We start from the raw sequence: 15,500 nt of genomic DNA, 5'->3' as shown, positions 1-15,500 counted from the left end.
TAGCATCTTCTGGCTTATTTTAACATGTTGATTTGCATCTGCTAGCGTGTTCTTGATGGTTTTAGAGCAGGGGTTCTAAACCTTTTTGATGTCGGGGCCCAAATTTTACAGTACAAAGTGGCCCAGGGCTCAATCAAATATTAGCACTGTGTTGGTTTATTGATCTCAGCCTTGGTTTGATTTGTATTCAATAACTAAATGAAATCAACTTGCAGTTTAACAGTTTATTTTTCATGTGTATATAAACTAGGCCTGCACGATGTGTTGTTTAAGCATCGATATCACAATGTACAAATTAGTGTTGTCACGGTACCAAAATTTCAGTATTCGGTACCGATACCAGTGAAAATCCACGGTTCTCGGTACCAATTTCGGTACCAAAGCAAAACACAAAAATATGCTAATTAAAAAAAAAAAAAACTTTTTAGCACTAAAAATAAAACCAATGCCATTCTTTATACTTATTTACAATTGTGTTTAAAGTTTTTCTACAAGTAATATAATTATGAAAAACAGTAAATAAGTTTCACCCAAATTTAATTTGTCTTTTAATTTATGAAATGTAAACACATTTTATTTTTGGTAAATAAAGGGGATTTGCTATTAAAATTAAAACATGGAAGAAATATTGTGTGATTTATTTCTTTAAAAAATAAAGTTTTATACATTTTTTCAACAGTAGTAACAGTATATCATACATTTTACTAAATAATAGTAATATTTCTAGCACAATGCCTTTATGTAAAAATTAACTTTTAGGCCTAATGAATGCATATTTGTCATTTTAACTGAACTTAAGACTGGTGGTGATGCTTAAGATATTTTTGGTAATTGAGGGTAATTCTGTAAAAAAAAACAGTAATAGATCATATTAATTATTATTAAAAAGATAATACTACTACTACTAATTCTACTATCATACTAATGTACAGCTCTCTCTTTAAGGATCTCTTGTCATCTATTTCTAGCCGCATGAATATATTAATGTGAAATACGATTGGGAGTCTGCACACGGTGTTTATTTTGAAATGCACATTATTTTTTTACCTCTATTTTGTATTTGCTGTGCGGTTTGGATGCGGGGTGCGTCAGAAATAGACTAGGTGCCTATCTTTAGCAAAGCGGCGCGGAGAGCTACTTCTGGGACGATTTTGAAAAGTGCTGCAGAACGTCTGGTGTAAACACAAGCATAGACTAGAGTGACCGCAATCAGCTCCGGTAACCGCGTCGGAGCCGTAACGCGCCGCAGACGTGTGCAGTGGAAATCAGGGGTGAAACCATAGACAGTAAAAGAAATGGACACAGCGACCCCATTGGATTCAACGGAGAAAAATGAAGTCAATTAGAAGCACACACTTCCTGGGGGTCGGGCGTACTGCACAGACTCCAACTGAGCTTGATGACGTAAATGTCACGTGAGCAACCTGTACGTCTTCTAATCGCTGTGCCAAGAGAAATCTGAATCACCCACCGAATCTTGCAGAGAAGGCGAGCGTGAACAGGAGCAAATTTTGGTAAGTATTCTGATTAATTATCTCCCTTGACTTTATGCCTCCACGCCCCCCCAATAGCCTCATAGACCGTAAAAGTTTGCTTGCGAGCTTCTCCTCCTGTCCATACGGTAATTTCTCTACTGTGCAACAGAGAGTCACTGGTTATGACACAATCGTTAGCCTATTTTTTACAAAAACTGCTTCTACGGGAACATAACGTAAGATACAAGGTAATAGAGCCTTTTATACATTTTCGTGTTTCTTTAGAAATAATTAATGGACAAATGGAGTCTTTAAACGCCTCAGATGTGAAGTTATTCGCTGTCAAAGTGACGCCAAAATGAATGGGAGTCAATGGAATGCTAACAGCAGGTGGGGGTCCGCTAGCCAATGGCGGCGCCCAGGGGTGCTTCAAAAAAAAATGAAACCCTGCCCCCCTGGGTGAAACAGGCGTTTTAGAGCAATGTTAAGCATTTGCTAAAGGTTTTCTGAATGGTTTTAATGTGTTTCTTAAGCAACTGCTAGCATCATCTGGCTTATTTAAGCATGTTGATTTGCTGCTACTAGTGTTCTTGATGGTTTTAAAATGTTGTAAATGTGGTTGTTAAGGTTTTTGGGTTGGTTTTAATATAATATTAAGCGGCTGCTGATGCCTTCGGTCTTACTTTAACAAGTTAGCATTGACAGAACGGTAAGTGTTACACAATGTCATGCCATAATAACACACCATTTCCATCACATACTGTGACTTTAACCTGCCTTTGCAACTTAATGCATCTTATAAAATAATTAAGCTAGGTTTGAGATAAAAAAAACAAAAGGTCATCACCAGAACTGCGATATCCAGCTGCTGTCAAGCCCCACATGTCTCAACGGGGGATTGTCCTATATTACACAGTGAGTCAGAGACGAGGATCACATCTGCACACACATCAAGTCCAGTGACAGAGAAATCATACACAAACAACCTTTATAGAAAAGCACTGAGGACGAACCACGTTACAGTAATGGCATCAGATGGTAATACAATGGTATTACTGTGGTAAATGTACAAAAACACAGCATTAACATTATACATATTCAAAAAATTTCATTTTTCCATAGTAAATATCCAAAACAATTGCTTTACAATTGTATGGATACAAGCGGTAAATGACCAAAACCATGACCAAACATAGTATTACTGTGGTAAATGTCCTAAAAACATGGCTTAATTTGGCTTCAGCAGTAACAAAAAGTTAAACTAAAGTATATATAGTGTGAAATTAAACAATATAGTGCAATTTACCATCTGTGACAACGACCAATCTGCCAAAACAGTTTAACTATAGTACCAAAATGGTTGATTTTCATGTTCATAAACATGCTTTTACTTTCCACAATGATAATGTTACCATGGTACAGTGACAGAATTAGATGGTAATATCATAGTACTTGATATATCCCATGTTACTGAATGATAGAGAATATCACAGTTTTACCATGGCTGATGTCCAACCATACATAACATTGCATTAAAAAAAAACATCTTCTACAGAACACACACACGCAAAGAGTTCAGCATCAAACTTCAATGCTGCCAAGTCAAACTTTGCTTTAGTGACTAGCTACATTAACTCTACGTTTCGTCACTACAACCTAAAACAACACTGCATTATAAACACAGTTAAAATCAATCGGCTAACTGTCAACCACAGAAACCACCTCAGCAGAGAACCTCATGTCACAGAAAAGCAGTTTAGGATTCCACTTTCCATGAACAAATTAAATCAGTATTTCACAATAAATATTCCGTTTGACTACAAAGCTTCCACTCATAACACAGCCAAGCCTTTTTTTCCAGCAAATACTTGGTGAAACGACAAATAATTTGTTTTCTCCCACGGTCGTTAATCATCTTGGAGCTGAAGGAAAATCAATGGATCCAATAAAGAAGGCAGCAGTTTTGAAAGAAACCATGTTTGTGTGTGTGTGATGCATATGAGAGTGTGTGCCGTGATGTGTTTACTCAGAGGTCTGCCGAGGGCAGTCTACTTTGGAAATGGGGGGCAGTCAAGGAGAAAGATTACCAGAAAATACTAAAATACGAGAAAGAGCATCTGTACCTGCCACGTTGACTTTCTCTGGGTTGATGGGGTTCGGTCCAGGGGTCCCGGTTCCATTGGTCAGGTTGGTACTGGTGCCGTTGTACATGATATTGTCCACTTTAGACTCCAGCTTCGATAATCTCTGCATTATATTATCCAGAAGTACAGCTAGAGTCTTTTTCAGATCTGTACAAAAGAATATGATATACATATGATTAGCTAGCCTAGAACATTACAATAAAGCAGAAAAATTTACATATTTAATTATTAGTATATATATATATATATATATATATATATATATATATATATATATATACACCATAATTACTACTTTCAAAAAAGAAAAAAAAACATCTTTATACAAAAATGTATGTTACATACAATATAAATTGTATTTGTTTTTATATAGCTTATATTAATCTTTGCCCACCTATCTATATAGATTTATTTATATTAAATTAATTTAATCATATATATTTAATTTTTTTATGTAACTGAAAGTTCAGACAAACATAAAACAATATTATAGTAATTTTATAAAAGGTTTTATATAAATGTTTATTTTCAAAATGTTTTGAATCTGAATAATTTCACACAAGATATTCTACACCTATGACATCTGAATGCTGCCATAAAAAAAAACTAAACTATGATGTATAAAATGTTACAAAATATATTTATACTGCAATTATTAGAATTTTTATTTTGTACACATTTGTGTATTTTTTATGTTTATCTTCTAAATGTTTTGAATCTGAATAAAACTTCACTCAAGATTATTTTCTACACACAAAAATATGAAACTTAAACGCTAGTACTTAAAAAATATAAATTGTTTATATATATATATATATATATATATATGAATGTGTGTATATAATATTTATTTATAATTAAGAGTAATTATAAATACTTATAAGCAAATAAGAACCAAAATCAAGATTTATATTTCAAGATGAATGTTTATATTTTTCTGCCACATTTTAAGGTGTATTAAGCATTTATCAATCTTTTCTTCTGCACGAATAGAATAGAATAGAATAGAATAGAATAGAATATGATGAACTAATAGGCACGAAGCCCATTTAGATGCTAAATCCACACACTTATCTGAAGTCTCTATTTGTTTCTATGTTTTGCCATGCTAGGATATACACAAGCTCCAGTCTGGATCCAGAACACCTGAGAAGAGATGATGCTGACCCTGAATCAACAAACAGAACTAACAAATATTGCTACAAGTGTGACTGCATCATATAATAACTGCTGTTAATAATGTTCATCGTCTGGCTGACTACGTCTTGTAGAAATTTTTCTGAAAAATCCTGTCATACGCACACAAACTGACAGTCACCACTTATAAGCTAGCTATTACTAAATATTGTAGAAACGTAATTTTCTGTAAAGTTGCTTTGTAATGATTTGTATCGTAAAAAAAGCGCTATACAAATAAACTTGAATTGAATTGAATTGAATTGAATTAACCGAATGAGGCCAACACACCTCCAGCATTTCAAACGGGTATTAATGTGACTCCGTCTGAAGCACAAGCTTCCTGCAGGAATAAAAAAAACATCCATACACTCAATAACTCAATAACCAAGAGTTGCATCTTGATAATTCACAATAAAAGATGACTATGCTCTAATGCAGAGAGTGACAGAGGAAAAATGCAGTTTGGAATGATCCAAATGCACTTATGAGCCAGAATCTCGAGATTCATGAGCAGAGATTCCTGATTAAGTGATTTATTGTTTTAAACAATCTAATTTAGCTAACAAACTGCATGTAATAAAATCAGTAACAATACAGAAGGACAAATAAGCTTTATTCTTTACCGATGGCTCTTTCCTGGGTGACCATAATTACTGTCATTAACTAGATTCCTTTCACCTTCAATTCTTTCAGGCTACTTGAACCGAGAACAAACACGTTGATGAACTTGTTTCCAGTTTAAAATGCCTTGAAGAACTTGTTCCTGTTTCTCACTCACATTTCATAAAAGAATGAAGGACATAATAGAAATGTACTTCTCATGGTGCACAACTTGTGAAGTCTGGCCCAGTTTCCCCATCCAATCATATCCCAAACAATCCCATCCCATTACTTCATGCTAAATATTCTTTTTCATGCAGAAATATGTCACATTATGGAAGTTAAACTCATTGCGAATGTCTCAAACCCATTTTATCGCTTTCTCTCCGGCTAAAAAAAAATAGTCCAAATCCGGCAGGATTTTTCTCTGACAGATGAAGACAAGAGAGTATAATCCATATTTCTGTCACTGAGTGCCGTAGCTCACAATGATGAGAACGTCATGACGTCATAATCACTAAATCCTTCAGAGAGCAGTAAAGCCTTCAGGACGGGCCACATTCATGTGATTTTTTTTCTCCCAAAAGGACATGTGATTGTTATTTGTCAGTCTCAGGGCCGTCCTTAGCTGACGCGTGGCCCGGTGCGAGGTAGGGAGGGTTCGTGATTCGGGACCCGGTGCGACCGCACCAGCTACACCACCCTAAGGACAACCCTGACTCTATAAAACAAGTTTTGTGGGAATCCTTATTATATTATTGACAGTATGAGATCGTGATATGTTAAACATGAATTTAAGCATACATTTTCTCATTGTTTTTAAGGATAACGGCCTAAAAAACAATAATTGATAAAGCCGATAATACGTTTGACCAGTTTTTTAAAACCGATATCCAGGAGACTCTTCGGTATCTTCAGCAGTGTTCTTTATTGAGAACGCACTGTGCATCACTGCAGTCATACAAATGTAACTAAGGCAGTGATACATTGTAGTTTATATACATTTAGGGGGCAGTGCTTAGAAATTGAGATAAAGCACATGGGTGATGATCTTAAAGCATGCAAATTAAGTAATCAGGTATAGAAACCCATTTTACCATTTCACCAGTCCTAATCCATTCAGCTTAACTACTCAAAAACTGGGGCAGAGGCACCAAGAGCCATTACAAACAGAATGTGATAGTCTCAGTAATCTGGTTCATATGACTAACAATAAGAGAACAGGAACTGACAGGAACCGCTTGCTACAAACTTTGCTTATGAGAATCATTTGTCTGATGTCATCATAATCACATGAAATGCGCAATACAATGGTATTGACATTAGTGGTATGTCAAAACATAGGATTATTTTAAAGAGATTCTTAAATGTGTATTCACACAGCACTCAACATCAATATTCACAGGTAAAGAAACTTAATTTATAAATTGTTTGTACAATAATGTTCAATTTCTTCAAGTTAAAATATCATATAAATTATACAAACAGCCTTAAAATAATTAAAAATGTAAATCTTCCAAGCTACAAGTTTTATGGGAATAACAACAGACAATAATTGGATCAGGACATGGAAAACAAAGTCAACAAGCAAACTAAAATACAGCATACAATAACCGTTAAAACCGATAATCGGTTTGACCAATATTTCCTTTTACCGATATTCACGTATTTAAAAAAATAAAATAAAACATCTAACAACTACACTCACAGGAAAACTTAATTAACAAATTGTTTGGATAACATATTCAAATATATTTTTTACAAAGAAAAAAACCTTAAAAAGTAAAATTGCCCTTAAAATGCAAATACAACAAAACAATCCCACAAGTCAGAACAATAGTAACATTCATTTTTATTTTATTACTATTATTAATAAAATATTTATTATGAATTAATTTTTTTATAAAAAGCAGAAACTAGGCCTATGTTTAAAAATCGGTTCTGCATAGCAGTTACCAGTACACTTAAATTTATAACAAATTCTTTTAAAAAGAATAATAAAATAACATTAACATTGAACATGAAGAATAACACAATTAAAAAAATATTGGCTACAGGTACATTTAAATAAAAAAGTCTTTAAAAAAACTTTAACAGGAAGAATAATACAATAAACAAGTAAATCTAAAAACTAATACTACAAAAGCATAGAAAATTGAGAAAGGAAGGAATCTAAACTCTCCAGATCATTTTCAGTATTTCAAAGAATATGCCACCCTATAATAACAACCTAAAACCACCTTTGAGGAGCATCATTATGCTTTTAAAGGTTAAGATGGCATTCAACAATGTTGACACCGCTTCTGATGTTAAGGTTAAGCCGACCTTTAAATGATCCTGACCCACATCTGAAAGTCTAGAAAGCCACTGGGCTGTATTTGCATTTTTACCATTCACATTACAGCGGTGAGTCATATAATCTGACTTTACATCCTCTGTCTGTCTCCTCCTCTAGCTCAATTCCTCATTTTCACTCTCACCAGATAATGCAACTTGATCTTGCGCTTCGGCCTGATTTAATAATTTCTGGGTGTCTGTAACGGTCTCCTCCAAACTGTCTGTCTGTCTGTCTGTCTGTCAGTCTGTCTTGCTTGCTTATTAACTGCAAACAGGATACATTAAGTGCAATGCATTTCCTGGAGCTGTAGTGAGATGCGATGTAGACAGGAGACAATACACTGACCACGATTAGATTAGAGCGAGATATGGATCCACATTACAAACAAAAACCACAGTTATGGGTTACAGGAAAATCAGAATACAATTGTTGGACACACAGCGAAGTACAGATACAGAGTGTCTTAAGTCACTGGGGAATATTTTTAGCAATAGCCAAAAATACATTGTATGGGTCAAAATTATAGATTTTTCTTTTATGCCAAAAATCATATTTTCTTTTATGCCAAAAAAGGATATTAAGTAAAGATCATGTTCTATGGAGATCCTACTGTTAATATATTAAAACTTAATTTTTGAATAGTAATATGCAATACTACGAACTTCATTTGACAACTTTAAAGGCGATTTTCTCAATATTTAGATTTTTTTTTGCACCCTCAGATTCCAGATTTTCAAATAGCCGTATCTCAGCCAAATATTGTCAGATCCTAACAAATCATACATCGATGGAAAGCTTATTTATTCAGCTGTCGTGTATTTATCACTGTATTTATTCAGTTTTTTCATGGATGCATAAATCTCAATTTTGAAAAATGGACCCTTATGACTAGTTTTGTGCTCCAGGGTCACATTTTTGTTTTACGTGAGACCAGATTCCATTGCAGATGGCAGGCTGATTGAACATAGCAGGTCGAACAAGAACAGATTGGGTTGAGACGGGAACCTGCTCATCCAATGAACTGTGACTCGTAGCGGGAATGCAGCCAAACTGCCAAGCATTATAAACCTAGAAGGTTAAGAGTGTGTGCTTGACAAATGTTTACAGATGAAACATGCGAAACCAAATCCTTTTTTTTTTTTTTTTATCGCTTGTTTTATCCACCTAGTACAACTGCAAATATGATTCATAAGAAATATTTCCATGATATTGCTGGAAATGAGAGACTATTGGGTTTAAATAAATTAAATAAGACTAAAAACTCTTCGCGAATTGTTTAACAGTGTTATTAAATCATTATTTTAAAAACAAACTTAATATAATTAACATAATAATATAAGATTGCAAAAATGAAAATGTGCTGCAATACAACTGATTTTTTTTTACATTTTAATTTTTGAACACCACAAATCTATTCTATACTATTGTGTCTCAATACATTCAAAATAAAACATAAAAAATTAATTTTAGAAGAAAAAGTGAATTTTGACAGCACAATATTATAATGTATAATTCAAATTCATTTTCATTATGTAATTTGTGAAAGATTGTTTATCAAATTAACTTTACATTAAAAAAAATCTAATATGAATGAATACGAAATATAATATTTCATTAGATTTTTTGCATTAAAATATTATTATTCAGTTCTTTTTTGCGAAAACATGTTGAGAGAATAATTTTTTTTATTTTAATTTCAAACCATTTGTTTAATCAAATGCTAAATACTACACTTTTCTCTTTTCAAAGACTTATTTTAGAAGCTTTTTTTCTATTCTACTGTCTCTAAATACATTAAAAGTAAAACATACTGCTCTCATTATAGAAGCAGAAGTGAATATAGACAACACAACACCATACTTTAGCACACTTGCCAAAGAACAGTGTTTTCAACAGTGTTAATATATTACTACTGTTTTAAAGTATAACATGTAATATATTATATAGATACATTTTATAATCTGAATCAGTGTGGTTTTGTTTAATGAGATTTCACTTATTTATTTGTCAATTTTGAGATGATACAATAATTGTCTGACCTCCTGCTATTAAAACCCCTGCCTTGAGGAAACCAAGTACTTCCTCACAGCGGTTGAGTTTCCTCTAAAAGCCTAGGCACTAATCAGCATTATCCAACCTACTGTGCCATTTGTTGCTGATAATGTTACAACGGCTGCATCTTACGTGTCTGATGTTTCACCTGCATGCTATCAGGGTCAATTGCCTTACAAGAAAAACCCAAAAGTCACAGGTGCTTACTTGAACCACATGCCTCTGGAAGCTTCTTGAACTTGACAAACACATCAACAAATTGCAACTTCACCCATAAAAGGAGCATTTTAACGATGGAAACGATTGTTCGCAAGAAGCCGTGTGGTGCGTGTCTTTGCTTCTGGATCAATATTCACCCATGAGCCGTAATGAGGCTTCTTGCCCAACAGAGTGGCTTTATTAGCGGCATGAGTAAGTTATTGATGGATGAGAGAGAAAGGCTAAAACAAACACTGCTGTAAGCGGCTTTCTTCTGTTTAAGAACAATGACGTTGTTCTTCTTTAAACGTTGTCCGTTATGGTTGCGGTTGATCACAAATGTGACTTCCCCGTTGCATCATTTCTCAGCTGCAGCCTCAGGCCATCATGGGAGCTAAATATAGGTTAAAACATGCAGTGGAAGAAAACAGTGCCAGGAAAGACAAAGCCAGAGGAGGTGAGATATAACAGCAGAGCAGTGGCAGTGTCGATTTATGCAGCTGATATGAAAAACGGACTTCAAACTGACTGCTGGATGCAAATTGCACAACTGCAGTGTTCCATCTCCTGCAGTTTTTTGGATTACTGCGGCTTTTCTTTACAGTACAGCTCTCGATGTCTCACACCATCTTCAAATGGATTCAAATCAAGGTTGCAGGTTGTTCATGGAGCTGCAGTTGAGTAGAAAATGTTCTGAACTTCTATCGCAAGCAGTAGAAATAGTTAACTAGAAAATTTGTTTTGGTTGCGACTGACATACTAATGAAATTCAAATGATACGAAATACGAATGATGAAATGTCAAGCACAAAACTGTGATCAGAATTTACGTTGAAACATCAAGAATGGATGATTGTTTTTGTCATTTTGTAGATGTTGCGATTTCCCAAGTTTGTTTTACTTTGTATTAAAATCTAAGTTAAAAAGAATATAAGAGAAAATCATAAATCCAGTCGAATAATGAGATAAACTACGAATGTCACGAATGGTCAATTGTAGCATTGTCGAAATTAATCATTGCATCGATGCATCGCAATGCGGATGTGGATGATTCTGCATCGATGCAGTGATAGACCATAATCGGTTATAGTCTATGATGTAATTCGCATATGTGCTTGTCACGCAAGTCTTAAAAATGAACTATGTTGAAATGAATAAGAACATAAAAATGAAAATGTTTTTAAATCGGAGCTTGGCTTTTTCCCGCATATGGCATGTGTGTGCACTAGAGACAATCGCGGAGGCTTCACTACACAGAATATATGAACATACGTTGAATTCTGAACCATAATCCCACTATAAACCTGCCATCCTAACCATAACTCAAACCCCCAAAACTAAAAGCGAATATTTCAACGACTCACCGTATGCTGTCATGGTGCCTACGTAAGGTCCGTCCATCACACTTTGGTTCTCCTCGGCGAGAGCTTTGATATATCGCTTGCTAAGGTCCAATATTTGCATACGTAGTTGTGCGCTGCTTTCATGTGTCGCCCTCTGCTGGATGGTGAAATGAAGCAGCATCATCCCCCAAATGAAGCCGAAACTCACCAGGAAGAATCCCAGCTTTTGGGAGGACAATTTCCACAGGTAGACGGAGCCCATGGCGAGGAAGTTCGTTTGTGTGATTGTGTGCAGTTTGTGCGATTCAGGATGAGTTGAGCCTCATGATGTTTGTGGATGTGGTCTACTCTTTCCTTCCCGCACTGTAGGCCATTCCTTTTAGCGCAAGCTGTCAATCATACCAAAGACACGCCCACCAGATGTGCCATCACAATGAAATCACTGGAAAGAAAAGAAAAAGTCAAATAATTAAACAACAATTAAAACGTTACTTTTAGGACACATTTTTGGGGTAAGGATTTTTAACTGGCAGATGATAAAACTGAAAAAATATTCCAAACAAGAGTAGGGTTGCTGTGATTAGGTGTTGACAGTTTTACTGGTGTGAAGCTGCAACACCGGTTCTGTCACTTTTTTTTATATAGTAATAAAAATCATTTAGTTCAATTAGAGAACAAACACTACAATTAAAACTGAATGTGGCTGCTCAATGCAGCGTGTCGAATGACAGCCGCATCACAGATCAGATTTAATTTATCACATGAGGATTTAATTTATCAAGCTGACGAGAAGAGTGACAAGACGATGGCAGAAAAGTTGTTTTAAAAATATTTTGGATTTTGAAAAGCCTGTTGAATTCTGATATTTATATTGGAAGTTTTTTTTAAACATTCATTTTTTTTTTTTTTTTTTTGCTTACACAGTGTTTGCTTATTTTTATTCAGAAACAGTTTTACATGTCCATCTACAACCCTAGGATTTGTCCCTAGAATTAAATGGTCTATTTTTACCTTGTTTGAAAGGGTCATGAATAATAATTTTGAGCTCTGCTCTGATTGGCTGTCGCAGTATGGCTCATTTCAGTAGCTTACACATCAGGAAGGAAACAGGGAAAATATATATTTCAATACTGTCTCTCGCAGTTATATCGTTGGGTAATAATACTGTAAATAAAATGCGGGCATCAGGGAGCCGCTATTAATATGCAGGGCACTGAAACTGCTTTCAAATGCACGATGGCTTTTTATTTTCACTTTCGAGATTTGCTATCGCACGTGCTCGGTGTAAACTACAGCAGCAGTACTTACCACACATTTTACAAGATCAAATGCTCAGTGGTGCTCAGGATCTGTAAATCATCTCCCATCTTCCTCAGTCAATGTACTGTAATGTAACAGGCTACCTCTAGCAAGCGGCTAACCATGTCCCTTTAGTGGCTCGCATTATTTTATTAGAATGCGTGTTATTTGTTTTAACAATTCCCCTGCACAGCCTGGAACATAACATCTATTTCCATGATAGGCCATTTTAGTTATTATCCACGCATGTTTCCTCACAATACTGTGAGTTCAGCTGGAGCCTGGCATAGAACATGGGGTATACGCAAAAGTTTGGAGCGTAACTATTAGTGATCCCCACTGTAACATCACAGTCAGTGTAATGTTCTGATTTGCCTATTCTTCAATGGTCTTTTGCATAGACAAGATTTAAATATGAAGGAGGAAACAAAGGTGTTTGAGGCTCACAGTATGTCATTTCCATGTACAGAACTGTTATTATTCAACTGTGCCAAGGTAAATACAGTTTTCCATTCTATAGCACCTTTAAGCAATTAAAAAGTAAAGGAAAGTGAGGAAAAGAGGGAAAACTCAAGCAAACTAAAAACAAACAAATTTGAATAAAATTTGCCGCTAATTTGAAAGTGAAAGTAAAATGCACACGGTGCTTCTAACACAGAAGGAAAGCGACGAAATCATAAAGACTCAGGAGTGTGATCTCCCGCAGACGGTATGACGCAAGTCCAGTAATTCTGCAAACAGCAGTGTACTTGATAACATCAGTCAGCTCATCATGGCTACTGCAATTTTCCTCACTGTATATTTACAATAATACGAAATAATATATCAAGTACCACTGCTTCCTTTCATTTTCATTTAAAAATATTAATAGCCGCAGAAATGTAGTTAAGGGAAAAGTGTATATATATATATATATATAACTTCTATAACAATAAAACAAAATACTATATCAATTGCCTCTTTTTATAAATTTTTTACATATAGATAAATTGAACAAAGACCAAAGATTAACTGTTTAGATTTACCCAAAACGAATTATATTTTATGTTTAACCTCTAAAGAGACATCAGATCTCCGAAATCGGACAAAACACATTTTTAAACAGGCGCAGTCTTTATAAATTATGGTTCCTGCGGTAGAAACACACCGAGTACCGGCCCAAAATCCCTAGTTCCTAGGTAAGTTCCAGCGATGGAAACGGAGACTTGGAGTTGGACTTCACTTGGGTCTGTACTTGGAATGGGCATTCCAAGCAAAAATAATACGCGTAAATCACTGGGCATTATTTGATTATTATTAAAACTAAATCCCTCCACTGCATGCACGCACAAAAACCCATAAACAGAGAGAGATGGAGAGAGATGACATTCACACTTACAATTTGTATGATAAACTTTAATTCAGAAGACCTTAACTCAAACCATATAATGACTGTAACATGCTGAAACATATTAATATAATAAACATAACCGAATGATGGCATTTATTAACATAACAGTCCGTCAATTAGCATAAATCAACTGCCCATAAGGCTAAGATATAAATCTATTTAAAATATGGAACCCCTAAAGCAGGGGTTGGCCAGTAAGTTTGGCATCGGGACAAAAAAAATCGCCAATAGATGGCAGGCCAAAGCATAGTCAAAGGATAATTTAGGAAATTTAGTGATGAAAAATGCAACTGGAAGTGTCTGTGACAGACTGTTACAGTGTCTTTTGTAACTGGTAGTGAGCTGGTACTCTGTGTTAAATCCTGTAGGAGGACAGTCACTGACAAAAAGCCACATTTGTGTGGCGCTGTTCGGCAGTGTATGTGAGCAGAGTGTCAACATTTTCCCCTCCACGCTCCGTGTACTTAATAATCACTCCACTCCGGGTTCACTATTTCCCCACTACCACTCAACTCCTCGCTCACTGATATCAGAAACACCGCTCTGCCTTCGCTCCATGTCTAAAGTGTTTCAGTATTTCAGCAAAGTTCTGTTCATAACGTATATTAAAAAATACAATTTCATTCGAAATCGGATACAGATGAAGTAGCACTGTATTGCATTTGTTTGAATCCATTAATGAGAGAGCAATTGCGTGTTGTAGTTTTTGTTTAAATCATGCTTTCAACTGAAAATATCTATATCTAGAAGGAACAAACTAATTCCTTGAGAACTACAACTTCCTGATCATGTCCATGTTGTCTATGTCTGCTCAGAAGACCCTAGCAATGCCCCAGATGACCCTGGCAACCACCCAAAAGACCCTAGAAATGGCAGAAATTACCCTAGCAAGAAACAACCACCAAACTGACCCTAGCCACCACCAGTGTTGAAGAAAGCACCCAGATAACTGTACCAACCATCCAGATGATGGCCAGAAGTGGCTCGGCTGCAAAGCATGTAAAGGAAACTATTTTGTTCCACCTGTGCTGCCAGGCAACGTGACTACAGCTGTGATATCATAACAGATAACCCCATAACCAAGGTCACAATATGGTGTCTATCGTTTCACATTGTTGTGGAACTAAACGGTGTCAGACATAACAGATTGTGCCGTGGCATTTCAATGAGGGAATCAAGCCAATGCAAACCTCAAAGCAAACCTTGAATGAAAGGCTTCCAGAAAATGAAAGACAAATAGTTATTTTACATGAACACAAATATACTTGTTTGCATTTGGGCACAGATTTAAATACAGTCAGCAGAAGGGGACGCCACATAGCAAAATGCACAAAGGCTGAATACACAATAACTGTTGACATTTCTGATGCGGTTAAAACATTAATCGATTGATGACCATATAATCCCAGAATAATCAGTTTTAGAAACACTTCAGTCTCCTTTCTGACCTACCGTACGTGACCTTTGATATTTACTACACTGT

The 15,500-nt window shown here is 35.4% G+C and overlaps 1 protein-coding gene across 1 annotated transcript in view; it reads right to left on the bottom strand.

Annotated features, from left to right (window-relative positions):
* Positions 1–15,500, bottom strand: part of LOC132159698 (alpha-1,6-mannosylglycoprotein 6-beta-N-acetylglucosaminyltransferase A-like) — a 66,033-nt gene that overhangs the window by 42,631 nt on the left and 7,902 nt on the right. The window contains exons 2-3 of the mRNA XM_059569275.1: positions 11,350–11,770; positions 3,599–3,766 (exon numbers count right to left, since the gene is read on the bottom strand). Coding sequence (XP_059425258.1) covers positions 3,599–3,766; positions 11,350–11,590 — 409 coding nt within the window. The 5' untranslated portion in view covers positions 11,591–11,770. The remainder of the gene's footprint in view (positions 1–3,598; positions 3,767–11,349; positions 11,771–15,500) is intronic.

This window comes from Carassius carassius, chromosome 16 (assembly GCF_963082965.1).
Source record: "Carassius carassius chromosome 16, fCarCar2.1, whole genome shotgun sequence".
NCBI lineage: Eukaryota > Metazoa > Chordata > Actinopteri > Cypriniformes > Cyprinidae > Carassius > Carassius carassius.
The sequence above is the reverse complement of the archived record's forward strand: the minus strand, read 5'-3'. Positions and strand labels throughout refer to the sequence as shown.